Here is a 15015-nt window from a genome sequence, read left to right on the forward strand (position 1 = left end):
TTGTTTTTATTTTCAGATTTCAAATAGAGAATATTTTTTATTAAAATGTTTTATTTAATGAAATAAATTTTTAAAAATTTCAACTTCTTCAATGAGATTATGGTAGGTACCTGCAATAACTTGAAACTTTGTCTAGTGATCTACTGAATAAACAATGATTGGATTCAGCAAAAATTTAAGGACGTGGCAACTTACAGAAAATCAGAAAGATTAATTTCTGGAAACCTCTAAAAAACTGTATATTCAAAAGAAATATAACATCGTAGAAATGTGACTTTTCCACTCAAAATACAATGAATAAACTGCTTATCAAAATGATTAAATAGTCTAGTATGGACAAATTACTACTTGGTAAGATACCATCTCATGACTGGAAATGATCATCTTATCTGTGCTACCCAGGACATGGGTTAATTTACCTAGTGGAATATTCTAGCTAATTAAGATTTAATATCTAGCCTGCATCACAGTGCAGCATGCTAAGCTACCATTTGGGAAACTGGCATCCCAAATGAGCAACAGTTCGAGTCCCGATTGTTCCCCTTTTGATCCCGCCCCCTGCCAATGTGCCTGGGAAGGCAGCAAAGATGGCAGGCAAGATGGAGTTCTAGACTCCTGGCTTTGTCCTGGCCCAGCCCTGCCATGGCAGCCATCTAGGGAGTGAGCCATCAGATGGAAGATTTTCTTTCTCCCTCTCTGTAAATCTGTATTTCAAATAAATAATTGTTTTTAAAAAACTTACTATCTATTCTACATACAGATGGACAGTTTTTAAAGATTCACTCTATAAAAAGTTGTGCTTAGCAACAAAAACTACCAAGAATATAATATATTTTTTGGTTCATGAATCAAATATAAATTAACACATTCTGTCATAGTATTATAAACCTAAAGTACTATAAATACTCTCAATATAATAAACACTAGGAGTTGAATTTTTGATATGCCTACCTATTTATTAATCTATTAAGTTAAAAATTATTTTATTAAAGTATCTCTGAGTTCATGGTATTTTTAAAACAAAGGCTTAGATGTAAAGAAGAAAGCGAGATTAAAGTTTCTCATTAATTAAATGTCATTATGAGTTAACTGTATATTTTTGTGAAATAAATTCAGAGCAAGTAAAAAATAATAAATTTCTAGGCAATTAACTCACTTATTTGTCTGTTTTTAACTTTTGTATCTGTGTAAACTGAATTTGTGTATGTGACCAAATTGAAAATAAAGTGAAATCACTAAATGTGAAATTCAATAAATGTAAACATCAGTGGCATTTAGATCTATTTGAATATTAGTTTAGGAATGATAATAATTTTATATAATGTTCTGATTAGTGCCAAGAAGAGTCCTTTTTAAGAGCTCTAGAACATAAAACCAGTTTTTTATTCTCTAGCTCAAAAACAAAGGATGAAAAACAAAAATCAAAACTCAAAGTCATTTCATGTAATTAAGATTAACTCTGCAATCATGAAGGCAAAGGGGTCTTACAGCACGAAGTGTCATAAAATAGCTTGACAGACATATAACAGTGTTGAGGAAAAGAGAAAAAAAAAAGAGAAGAGAACTGCATTTCAATTCCAAATTACACAAATGCAAATAAATATGTAAAACACAATTGATCAATAAAGCACATTTCATTAAGCTAACATTCTTAAGTTTTTAGGAAAACCACATGAAATAACTCAGATACACTTCCACTGTTGAACATCTTACCTGCCACCTCATCTATCACTAGAAAGAAATCGGGGGTTTCGTTTATCTGCTCTAACAGTAGATCTCTATGTGAATCATCAGATTCATTTATTAACAAACACAACTCCTTACCTGGTGGGAGAAATGCTGTATGCTGTTGTAACTGCATGTTGGCTAGAGCCTGTTGGTATTGGAAAATACCAGTGTTAAAGACTGCGGTGGCACCGTTGGTTTTTTCAAGAGCAGGCCTCTTTGGTAATGGGGGAAGTACAGCTTGAGGAATTCCCTGTTTAGTGAATGAGTATAAAAAACAAATACCAGTAAAAAGAGAAAAGAAAAAAGAAAAATCAGTAGAAGGCTAAAATTGTTAGGAAGCATGAGCAAGCAAGCAGCAGAGCACTTAACTACCCAGGGGAGAAAAATATCCAATAAACAAAAAATTAAAGGGGAAAAAAAAGCAAGATAAAAGCTTTAAAGGAAGCATTATTTTTGTCCATAACAAAACCCCACTAGTAGGAGAGCACATGTTACAATGCGTTAAAGTGTTTTACATCCCAGAATGCTTCAGGCTTTCTGTGAGAAGCCATTGATTTGGGAAAAGAAGAAAAGCTGCACTGCGAGCTCCATGAGGATTGACAAGTATAAGCAATGTTAATTGTTAATTGTACAGAGTGACTATAACAGATCAAATAAAGACTAACCCCACTCTGCTCCTCCCTCCCCATCTACCTACACATGCAAATGTCCCAGGGCATGCAATTTTTCTTATATTCTAAACTATAAATATTAAAATGTAAATAATTCTACTACTAAAGCCATGCTAACCAACAGATACATAAAAATACAGTCAAAAATACACTTTAAGGTCCTTCAAATACTTCTTTAGAACATTCTACAATGTAGTTAAACTGAATGTGGGCTGCTGGGTTTTCAGAGTCTCTCATATGATATTTGTCTATGTACTTGTATTATAGTCTTTCCACTAATTCATCAGGAAACCACACTCAGTTTTTCATTGTACTTTCAACTTTATAACAGAAAAAGAAATAAATATTTTAAACTTGATAAAAAAAAAAAAAACTTGTATCTACAATAAAGCTACATGCCAAGCTAAAAGGTGAAAGGTCATAGTACCAGGTCAAAGGTTGCCTCGAGGGGTCGCTTCAGTGATTTGACAGCCGACTGAGTCTTAATTAGCAGGCAGCGAGCACATGATGGCAATGGGCCAGTGGGGTTCAAGCGCATTAACATAAACAGCAAGCAGAGGTGCATCATGGGGGCAGCAGTGCATTTTTGGGTAGGTGAGAAAAAACAAATAAAAAAACAAATCATCGGAATGCCATATACAACGAATAACAAGACTAAGCATGCACAATAAAGGCACTATTGAGTTGTTATTGGGAGGATAACTCCTCTTTGTAGTTAATTACAAACAAGATACTCTAACAGAAAAAAAAAGAGTGAAAGGAAGAGAGGAGGAGAGAGTGTGCCTTCTGTATTTTTGCTCAAGTATCCATAAACAAACACAGAAAAGACCTCTCTCGTGATTATTTCACTGTGCAATGAAACACTGCACAGCAATTTTTAAATGAATTTTTTAGGGATTAATTCATGTATTTATGTAAAAAAGGACAACATTAAAACAGCTAAGCAAAGAACAGAGAATGGACTCATTAAAATCAGCTATTAGATCACATTAAAATTTACCTTAACAATATAGCCTAGAATCTATTCTAAATGATGCAATTTCTGACTCTTTGAGTACTATTATATTTCTCCTTTCTATATAATGGCATAGTCGAGCTTTTCTAAGTTTACAGTAATGTTTATGCCATGATATCATTTCCATAAGTCTAGCTGGCATAGTACTCAAAATCCTGTAGCTAATTCTAGAAACAATTTTGTTGAAGCAATTCTCTTAAATAGTTCCAGATTATTTGATTGTTAAAAGCAAGATATATGTAGAGAGGAGCCTTGATGTGAGAAAGAACACACCAGAGGAAAACAATGGCTGATTAGATGGCACACAGAAATAAGAAGACCAAAAATGGCAAAATCATTAAATTGAAAAGGAGATAGGTGGTTCTTTACAAAGCAGAAATTTCAGAAACCCTACATCCAGAATAGAACAGATTATGAAGAGTTAGGCCAAGAGTAGGAGCAATCTGGACCATTTGAAGAGTTACCCTCACTGCTGTGAATGGTAACTTCGTTATGTATTGTCTGGGATACCTGAACAAACATATCTTCAGCAAAAATTAAAAAAAAAGAGGTTAATAAATGGATAGCTTGTAGTCAGACATAGTTGTTTACTTTGCTTTTTTTGAGTCTGAACAAGGAAAGAGCAGATGTCTCTACTCACCATGGCAGCTGCGGTGGCTGCAGCCTGTGCTGCTGCAGCCTGGTTGACCTGGTATTGGGCAGCCTTGATCTTGGCTTGCAGATGTGCAGGAGGATGAAAGTATTTGCACTTTTCCCGAGAGCATCTCCCTTTGATGTAATCCATACACACAGTGACTGTGTTGTCATTGGTGTCAATCATTGTGCTGTCAGCAGGGTGAGCAAACCGACAATCATTTTCTCCTCTGTTGCAATTGCCACGCTGGTACTCTCGACATACCTGTGAGGTCATTAAGTGCATAGGATTCAGTTAACATGAACAAGCAGAACATCAGAGACTGGCAATACAAGGTGATAGATAAAAGAGGAAAAAATAACTGCAGTGTTAAAGAGAAAGAAAATTAAATTACAGTTAACTATTATAGTAACACATTAAAACTATATTGATATAATTACTTATTAATTACCAAGGGAAAAACAGAAACTCCACAGTTGAAAATGTGATGGATATCACTTTAACAAAGTGATCAAAGTCACCATCACCAGTAATGAGACATAATTATATCATGTACCTATTGATGTGATGTAGTGAAAAGGGCACAACAAAGGGTGGGCATTTGGCACCATGATTGCTACAGTGATCGGGACACCAGCATCCCTTATCACAGTGTCTTGTTCAACTCCTGGCTCCTTTTCTTTGGATCCAGCTTCCTGCTAACATACAGTATGGAAGGTAAGGGGTGATGGCTCAAGTACTTGAGTCTGTATCAGTGGGGATCTGGATTGACTTTCCTGATCCAGCACTAGCTGTTGTGGGAAGTTAATCAGCAGACAGAAGATCCCTCTCTATCTCTGCCTCTCTGCTTTCAAACAAAATGAAGATTTTTTTAAAAGGGTACAACATCAGTTTAGTTCACTTTAATTTTATTATGGCCCAAATTTATTTACGAGGAAACAGCAGATAAACTGAATAGAGAATGCTTTACAAAATAACTGACCAGAACTTTTCCAAAGTGCCAAAGTCATAACACAAAAAACAAACAAACAAACAAACAAACAAAAAAAAACAAAAAAAAAAACCTGGACTCAGAGTGGGTCCGGCGCCTTGGCTCACTTGGTTAATCCTCCACCTGCGGCACCGGCATCCCTTATGGGTGCTGGGTTCTAGTCCCGGTTGCTGCTCTTCTAGTCCAGCTCTCTGCTGTGGCCCAGGAGGTCAGTGGAGGATGGCACAAGTGCTTGGGTCTCTGCACCCACACGGGAGACCAGGAAGAAGCACCTGGCTCCTGGCTTCGGATTGGCGCAATACTGACTGTAGTGGCCATTTGGGGGGTAAACCAATGGAAGGAAGACCTTTCTCTCTCTCTCTCTCTCTCTCTCTCACTGTCTATAACTTTACTTGTCAAATAAATTAAAAAAAAAAAAAAGAAAGTCATACAAAAAAAAGAGGATGCTGGTAGGACATCTGATTAATTTCTATAGATTGGTTATAGTAGTATAACAATGCTAATTTTCTGGCTTTAAAAGTGATACTATGGTAATTTAAGATGGAAACACTTGGTTAAGTGAAGAGAAGGCAGGAATTCTTGGTTCTATTTTGCAACTTTTGTGTAAATCTGAAATTATTTCCTAGTGAAACACATTAAAAATTGTAGCTTTTTATTCAAATGTTTCCAGGAGTTATTTTCTGATCACTGGAGATTCACTTGGTAGTTATATAAAGCAGATGACAAAGACTAGTTTTGGTTACTGTCTGCTTGTTTTCCATCTATTAATTTTGTCATGGGGAACCCAGGGAAAAGGTGCAAATGATTTATGTTTCATTCGTCTGCTCAATTTGGGATAGTTTGACCTTCTTACCACAAGAGGGCCATCTAAAACACAAAATGTCCTTTCAATATTTTGCAGCTCCTACTTCATGCTTCAAGGAAACAGTTTTCATTTTTCAAGTATCTTTTCACAGACTGAGCAAATGCAGACACTGAGCACTTTTAGAGTTAATAAACAAAGAGAAGCTATACCCCTGCTGTAATTTTAAGAATAAGATGTTTTCCTGGATTTGAGAAACAAAAAATGACTGCAATTAAATCTCTTGTCCCTGTGCCCCATTACATTCATTCATACCTATTATTAGAAAAAGTGCTTCTTAGTACATATTCTAATTTTTAACACGTTATGTGATTAAAACAACATTATAAATGACATCTTGCACTATCTGAAATCTCAAGCTCACTAGAACTTTGTGTTCTGAACACACAAGCAATGGGCCAACTCCATTCAGCACTTCAATTTATCTAGTTTAAAAAATTTATTTAATAATTACTAAGTGCCAGTTGCTTAGACACAAATAGACTACAATATGACTTAGGAAACTATACAAGACTTTACTTTTTTACTAACTACATTTATCTAATTAATCAGAATAAAACAAGTATAATTAAGAGTTTACATTTTAAAAGTAAAAATGATGAAGCTTTTCTACAATTGTCCCCCTTTCTAAATTAGTATGGGGCTTTCAGAACACAGATTCCCAGTATCCAATCACAACTACAAGGCCCTTGACCACAGCCAGGAAGGCATATACCTAAATTAAACAAGCTTAAAAGTTTCTATGCATATGTATACACTCACACTACATGTATACTTTATACACACACACACACACACACTGTAGTATTAAAAAAGGTTACTTTTCTGTTTAAGTAAATCTGTATCAATGTAGTGTCACCAGATTTGTGACATCCAACAGGAAACCTGAGCAGGTCTATTTGTGGTATTTCCTAACTGCTGTTAGTTCTGCAGTTACTCCTGCTTTCTTGAACTTGTTCAAAAGAAGAACTGATCAAAAGGGAACTAATATTCTGTTTTTCAATTTAACTTACTCTGTCACACTGTAAGAAGGAAGATCTCATGTTTGTCCATCTATAAGTTCTTTATGTATGTATAGGTATGATTTTTATAGGCTAGTAACTGATTTATTATAAATTATACTTTTTTTTCCTCTTATAGAGGCATTTAAGAATTCTGGAAATAGTTAAAGAGTGGAAAACTAGGAATCAGCTTAGAAAGAGTCCTAAAACCAGTCTTTTCTAAGTTTGCAATAATTTATCAATTGCTTCTGCATTTTAGTCAATTTCTTATACATTTTTTCGCTACTACTTTTATTGTATTTTTTCCAGCTTAAAGCTACCCTGACATGAGAAATGGGAGGACAGAATTATTTTCACATTATCTTGTCTTTGAAAAACTAAGGAAACAGTCTTTTGTGAAAACTCATTCTAGAGAGAGTTACAGGGCGGAGGGGCTGGAAACATTTGCTAAATTTTAGAATGCTGGGCACCTTTCTGAACAAAACGCACTTCCCAAAGCTTTTAAAATACATATTCCCCTCATAGTCACCATCAATACAATGGACTCTACTCCTTGACTGATGAGTATGGGTTTTGTCTAGTTTCTCTGATAAACTTTAAACTATGCTGACCTATGAAAGAAATCTCTTAGACTCAGTATTGCATTAGCGAAGTATTTCTAATAAAAAATTTCAACAAATTTAATGTCATAATTCCAATCAGGATAAGAAATCACAAGATTTACCAGAGAGTTTAAAAAGACAGATAAAATTAAATCTGAAAATACAAACTATAATATGATTCTTTTTTCTCTTTAAATAGTTATAATTATAGAATTAGAGTAGTTACTATTGTTGATCTCTTTAGCTCTACAATGTAGGACAAGTATTTTCTCATTTTGCTAAATAGTGACGAGACTGACTATTTTTGAGGTTGCTTCAACTTTCATCAAATAACATGCATAAAAAATAACTTATTTATTTATTTTATTTTTATTTTTTTGACAGGCAGAGTGGACAGTAAGAGAGAGAGACACAGAGAGAGGTCTTCCTTTTTGCCGTTGGTTCACCCTCCAATGGCCGCCGCGGCCGGCACACCGCGCTGATCCGAAGGCAGGAGCCAGGTACTTATCCTCGTCTCCCATGGGGTGCAGGGCCCAAGCACTTGGGTCATCCTCCACTGCACTCCCTGGCCACAGCAGAGAGCTGGCCTGGAAGAGGGGCAACCGGGACAGAATCCGGCGCCCCAACTGGGACTAGAACCTGGTGTGCCGGCGCCGCTAGGCGGAGGATTAGCCTATTGAGCTGCGGTGCCAGTCTAAAAAATAACTCTTTTAAAAGAGATCTAGATTATTTTCAACATTTCCATATTTAGATGGCATTGCAAAGACTATATTCATGAAAATATTTTTAATCATTGCATAAAGATAAATGTGCAGAAATGGCACCGATATGGCTCAAATAAAAGTACTTTCTGTAATTTTATAAATGATATGCCAACTTAAGGTAACTTAGTAAGATATATTCAGCTAAATACATAATATCATCCAATCAAAGAAATGTTGGGACTTGTACTCAACAAGTATTAAGGAAAGATTTATTTTGTAAATCAGGTGAGTTTTATAAGCTCTATAACATGAATGAAACTGCTTTTATAGTAAAAATCAGCATTTCAATGAAGATATATACTCACAATATTTAAACTTCTAAGTTCCTGTTCCCAAAAAATAAAAACATGTATGGAATAATTATAAACTTCAGTTGTCAAAAAAAATCAGAAAAATTTCCTAAGAAATGTCAATTATTTCTAAATAAAGCTTCTTTTGTTAATTAAATACCCATGCTATAATGGAAAGAGGATAAATTTTGGGGTCAAGCTGTAACACTTTAGTAACTACAGCATTTTTAAAAAGAAAGCATTGGGGCTGGCACTGTGGCACAGTAGGTTAAGCATGTACCTGCGGCACAAGCATCCCATATGGGTGCAGGTTCAAGTCCTGGCTGCTCTACTTCCAATCCAGCTCCCTGCTGATGCTCTAGGAAAGCAGTAGAAGATGGTCCAAGTGCTTGGGCCCCTGCACCCAGTAGGAGACCCTGAAGAAGCTCCTCATTCCTGGCTTCGGATTGGCCCAGCTCCAGCCATTGTGGTCATTTGAGGAGAGAAATAGCGGATGGAAGACCTCTCTCTCTGTCTCTCACTCTGTAATAGGGGATGGAAGACTTCTTTCTGTGTCTCTTTCTAACTCTGCCTCTCAAGTAAACAAATATTTTTTAAAACTAAGAAAAAGAAAATATTATTAATATCTATTTTAAATGGTTGTGAATATTGAATATGGCAGCTTATAATACACAATATGAATCTGGCTAAAATAAATAGTTCTGTTACTTGATCTCAATTTTAATACTAGGTTTTATATATATTATTAAAGTAAGCAACTCTGTAGTTAACACATTGGGATTCTAAGAAAATTAATGTCAATGCTTGGATTTATTAAAAGTTGAAGAATCATATGTGTGTTCTTCAAGGAGAAAGCTCTTTAAAATAGAAGGTTTTGTGTTTACCATATTTGTACAATTAACTAGCCAATTTTGTAGTGTAACATCTAACAATAGGCATGGAGCACTAATTACAGCAATGAGGACTGAGTCTATCTTATCTTAGGATTTTGGGAAATCAACTTAAAACCTAATGAACTAGGGGCCATCACTGTGGCATAGCAGGTATAACAGCTGCCTGCAGTGCTGGCAGATCATATGAGCGCCAGTTCTAGTCCTGGCTGCTCCTCTTCCAATCCAGCTCTCTGCTATGGCCTGGGAAAGCAGCAGAGGATGGCCCAAGTCCTTGGGCCCCTGCACTTGCATGGGAGACCCAAAGAGGCTTCTTGCTCCTAGCTTTGGATTGGCGCACCTCTGGCTGTTGCGGTTAATTGGGGAGTGAACCAGCAGATGGGAGATTTCTCTCTCTTTCTGCCTCTCCTTTTCTATGTAACTCTGATTTTCAAATAAATAACTCTCTAAAACAAAAACAAAAACAAAAACAAAAACAAAACAAAACAAAACAAAAAACTAATAACCAGGGTAGGTACTGGTCCAGTGGTTAACAAACATTTGAGGGGCTGGCGCTGTGGCACTGGTTAATGCTCCACTTGCAGCGCCGACATCCCATATGGGCGTCGGTTCTAGTCCTGGCTGCTCCTCTTCTAATCCAGCTCTCTGCTGTGGCCTGGGAAAGCAGTATAAGATGGCCCCAGTCCTTGGGCCCCTGCACCCACATGGGAGACCTAGAAGAAGCACCTGGCTCCTGGCTTCGGATCAGCGCAGTTCCGGCCGTTGCAGCCATTTAGGGAGTGAGCCAATGGAAGGAAGACCTTTCTCTCTCTCTCTCTCTCTGTCTGTAACTCCACCTCTCAAATAAATAAATAAAATCTAACAAATAAAATAAAATAAAACATTTGAACACCTGCATCCCATAATGGAGTGCCTGGGTTTGAGTTCAGGTTCCATCTTGCTGTTCATGCATACCCTGAGGGGCAGCAGGTCTGATGGCTCAAGTAATTGGGCCCCTGCCACTCAGAACTCAGTTGAGATCTGGCTTTCAGTTTTACCTGGCCCAATCCCGGCTATTGCAGGCATTTGGAGAATGAACCAATGGGTGAGATTTCCATCTGTTTATGTGTCTGTCTCTTCTCAACTAGTAGTAGTAGTAGTAGTAGTAGTAGTAGTAATGATAAAACTTAATGATAAATATTAAGAAATGTATTCAAAGACATATACATGCATGCCATTCAACAGTGAGCACATTGGAAATCATTGTATTGAGCTTAAGCTAACAGAATGTTTTAAAAATTTAATAGAGAAAAACCAACAATGTTATCAAAGTATCCAAAGCACTGTGGGTCACAGGTTTAAAATTTAATGCAAAGAAATCTGTATTTTCAATTTAAAATCTCCACATTTTAAAATTCTGTTGACTAAGAGAGATGGTCATACCCAATTTATTGTACAATGAAATTCCTAAGACAAATATCTGATGAGGTGATTTCTGGTTTCAGTTCAATTTTCCAATAGTTGTGAAAATTTAATCTATTTTCCCTCTTAAAATAGTGAAGAAAAATACACCTACTATAGCCACTTCATACGAATTTTGTTCACATCAAATGGGAGTTTTCTGTGAAATCTAAGAAGCAGACCCTATCATTATTGCTGAGGCAAGAGAATACCAGCATATTTCTATGTAATGTTTATATTCTTCTTCTAATTCTATTTATCTATGAATTTTCCACTCAATCTATTAAAAAATCTATAAATCTATAAAATCATTTATAAGTCTACAAAAAATCAAATCTGACTACATGGAGTAACTAATATTAGAACCATTAAATCTACTTCCAGGTTTTCATGTATTTCCTTCCTAAAAAAGAATGTGCACATTCATTAAGACAGGTAAGTTTGAATCAAATTCTTCAATGTCAAAATGTTCAACTCCACAGTTCCTTGTATTACCCTTTCTAAATTACTATAAAAATAGTGAAATTTTAATTTTAACTTGGATGATAAAATTAATGGTAGAATGGCAGAAGCATATTCTCAAGGAAAATATCCTTTTTTTTTTTCCTCAAATTAAAATTTTTTAACTTACATTTTCCTCAAGTTAAAATTTTTCATGTTTTATCACCTTTGTTGGATTACCAATCCAAGCCTTAAATAGGAAAATACTATATTGTCTTTCTGTGATTAACTGAATAACTTTCATTAACACATTTACTCATTCATTTAACACATTACTGGGCATTAGTTATGAATTTAGGGCTATTCTCATGCAGACATTTTCTTGTGATTGATAAGCAAAAGTAAAAAGGATTCAAAGGTATTCCTCACAAAGCCTTTTACCTGGATGATGTTCAACAGCTCTCCATTGGACACTGCTAGGTACATGAGAGAATGAAAGGATTCTTGGATCCTTTTGGTATCATAAAAAAACTGCTGTGCAACTTGAAAATAAATCAATGATTTCCCTAATTACCAATTTTTCATAATGAAGCAGTGGTATCACTCAAGTTCAATCTTTCCCAGGATGCACAGGTTTTAATGATTCTTTAAAATAACATTTAGAAGAATTGCTCCTCTGCAGAGATAGCCATGAAGTCTGAATTTTGGCATTTAGTAAGCATATGGCTACAAAGTCGTTAAAAAGGTACCCAACATAGAAAAGACAGTATGAACATTATGTGTATGTGATATATTTATATATACAGATACACTACAAGAGTACTTCAAAGACTTTGTGGAAAAAAGGAAAAACGCATATTCTAGTGCAAAAAATTTCTTAAATTCATATTTGGTTTTTTCATGAATGTGTTTTTCATGAGCTTTTTGATAGACTTGTATATATGACACACATATTTTTATATATGTAATTTATAAAATTAATCTTTCAATAGCTTGTGCCTGGTATTAAAAGCAGGAAAATGATGTGTCTCTAAAGTGTTCTACTAAAGGTGACCTTAGGGATTATCTAATGCAACCTTCTAATTTTGTATATGAGGAATAGGAAGCCCAGAATATGAGAATCCTGATCCAAGCTTACTTACCTAATTAACAACATCCTAAGCGCTAATCCTTGCATTCCTGTTTTCCTATTAATATTTTTAGTAGTATCATATTGGGTGCTTTAAATATGTCATTTCTTCTAAGCAATTAAAAAGAATCCGAAGACTCACAATCGATTGTATTTTAAATTTATTGTCTAACAAGTTTCAGTAAAAAAGAGATTAAGAAGCAGCAACCAGAATTGGCCAATATTTTAACTGATTTAGAAACTCTCACCTTAAAAGAAACTAAAAATTTTAAAATGTACTTCAGAATTCCAAGAGGAAAAAAAAAAACATGTATTCCAACTTCAACTAAGCAAACATGTGGCCAATTAGTAAATAAGTGTCTGCATCACTGCCAGGTCTTTAGACTTCAATATGTGGTGCAATTAGCATGCAAGGAAAACTGGAGCTAGGACTGTGTCAAATCAGAAACACAAAGAAGATGCACCTGTGTAGCAGGTAAAGCCACTGCCTGCAGTGCTAGCATCCCATATGGGCACCAGTTCGAGTCCCGGCTGCTCCACTTCTGATTCAGCTCTCTGCTATGGCCTGGGAAAGTAGTAGATGATGGCACCTGCATGAGAGACCCAGAAGACTCTCCTGGCTCCTGCTTTGGATTGGCGCAGCTCCAGCCATTGCGGCAAGCTGGGGAGTGAACCAGTGGATGGAAGACCTCTCTCACCTCCCCTTTCTCCCTCTCTCTCTCTGCCTCTCCTTCTCTGTGTAACTCTGACTTTCAAGTAAATAAATAAATCTTTAAAAAAATTTTAAAAAATAAAGAAGATGCACCTCTCAGTGCCATGCTGCAGTTTCTGAACAGGTTGATATTGTGGCATTGGATCAGATCCTGTTAACAAGCATAAGAAAGGAAACTGCACTATCATCACACATTTAGATAAGTGGAATTTGGGTTAAAGGGACACAGCTGTTGTGGTGGCAGCCATTCACTCTGAGCACAGTAAAAGAAAACGGATACAATATATGAGGTTGTGCTTCACAAATAACAGAAGCACAAGCAAACTACAAAGCCTTCATTTCAATTAAACATTATAAAACATACCTAATGACAGACTACCTAACACTGTGGAAGGATTAGTCTAGAAGAGTTCTGAACACTTAGCTCAGCCTTTTAAAGTCTCCATTCTTTGTTTTTTGAATATCATCTCCAATTAATAATTAATCCTTTAAAGTTCATCTCAGACTGCCTATTTGGATCCCATTAATCAATCAACAATAATGCATTAGGAACCCAGGGTTTGCTTTGGAAAGGTCAAGGGAAATAAAACTGCTTCACATGCTGGGCATCCAATAATTTAAAATATCTTAGATTTGTTAAATTTCTTCCTAATTCCTCTGTAGACAGCATCAGTTAGTTAATGAGCAAGTTCAATTGTGTAATGACAAACCATCCCAAAGTCCAGCTGTACCTCTCTAGCAGGAACAAGTTATTCCACATCTCTTTACCTCAACTGATTTTCCCATAAAATGGAGTTAATTAGTCTCCATAAGATTACTTTGAGGAATAAATCTGTGATGTTACACAGCTGAAAATATGCTAATATAAAACATGAGATCTTCTGTAGTGCATGCCAAAAAGGTTACTGAGAAGTTGTGGGGCAAGTTTTAATGCAGCAGTTAAAATGTTGCTTAGGACCTCTGGATCTATAATAGAGGGCCTAGGTTCGAGTCCCAGCTCTGCTTCCAATTCTTGCTTCCTGATGATTATATACCCTGAAAAGCAATAGGTCAGACTCAAGCACTTGGCTCCCTCCTATCCACACAGGAAATACTGAGTTCCAGATTCCTGGCTTTGACTAGGCTCAGCCCCATTTGTTACCAGAATCTGGGGAGTGAACCAACAGATGGACAATCTCTATCTCTCTCTGCCTTTCAAATAAATAAAAATTAAAAATATATTGTTTCTTTTAAACTAAATTCTGGCCAAATGGAAAAATTATTGGCACTAATTATGTTCATACAATAGCCTTACTTTGCTGCTTGCTCTGTAAGTAATACATGCGGAACTTCTCAGCACTAAGTATTGCTTTATTCTAACCAAAGAAAAGAGGAAAAGATCATTTTGTTCTCTATCTGGGTTCAATGCTAAGTTCATACCTTCAATGTACAGTGATGTTGCCCTTTTTCCCTTTAACTATAGTTTACCTGATCCATTAATTCACAGCCATGCAGAAATTCTGAACAAATACTTCAAAATAAGATTTGTTTTTTATAAGATGTATTTATTCATTTATTTGAAAGGTGGAGTGACAAACAGACACACACACAAACGTGAAGGAGAGGGAGAAGGAGAGGAGAAAGAGATCCATCTTGCATCTGTAGGTTCACCCTCCAAATACTCTCAACAGCCAGGGCTGGGCCAGGCAAGAGAGGAGCCTGAAAATCCACACCATGTGTGCTGTAGGGACCCAAGCACTTGAGTCATTATCTGCTTCCTTCCCAGGCACATTAGCAGGAAGCTGGATCTGAAGCTGAGCAGCTGGAACCTGAACCAGACACCCAGGTAAAGCATGGGGGAACCCC

The 15015-nt window shown here is 36.1% G+C and overlaps 1 protein-coding gene across 50 annotated transcripts in view; it reads right to left on the minus strand.

Annotated features, from left to right (window-relative positions):
- The window catches only part of MBNL1 (muscleblind like splicing regulator 1), a 209486-nt gene that overhangs the window by 15392 nt on the left and 179079 nt on the right, over positions 1-15015 (minus strand). For 25 of the 50 annotated variants that reach the window (XR_016232640.1, XR_016232639.1, XR_011388113.2 and 22 more), the window contains 3 exons: positions 4055-4312; positions 2827-2880; positions 1825-1978 (listed from right to left, as the gene is read on the minus strand). Coding sequence is in view for 42 of the 50 variants with exons in the window: in XM_089331055.1 (XP_089187181.1) it covers positions 1825-1978; positions 2827-2880; positions 4055-4312 (466 nt within the window). In the remaining 8 variants the exon portion in view is untranslated. The remainder of the gene's footprint in view (positions 1-1824; positions 1979-2826; positions 2881-4054; positions 4313-15015) is intronic. The other 25 variants (XR_016232641.1, XR_011388115.2, XR_011388114.2 and 22 more) reach the window with 1 other exon arrangement.

Source organism: Oryctolagus cuniculus, chromosome 4 (assembly GCF_051225735.1).
Source record: "Oryctolagus cuniculus isolate XC-2025 breed Fujian yellow rabbit chromosome 4, ASM5122573v1, whole genome shotgun sequence".
In the NCBI taxonomy this organism is placed as follows: Eukaryota; Metazoa; Chordata; class Mammalia; order Lagomorpha; family Leporidae; genus Oryctolagus; species Oryctolagus cuniculus.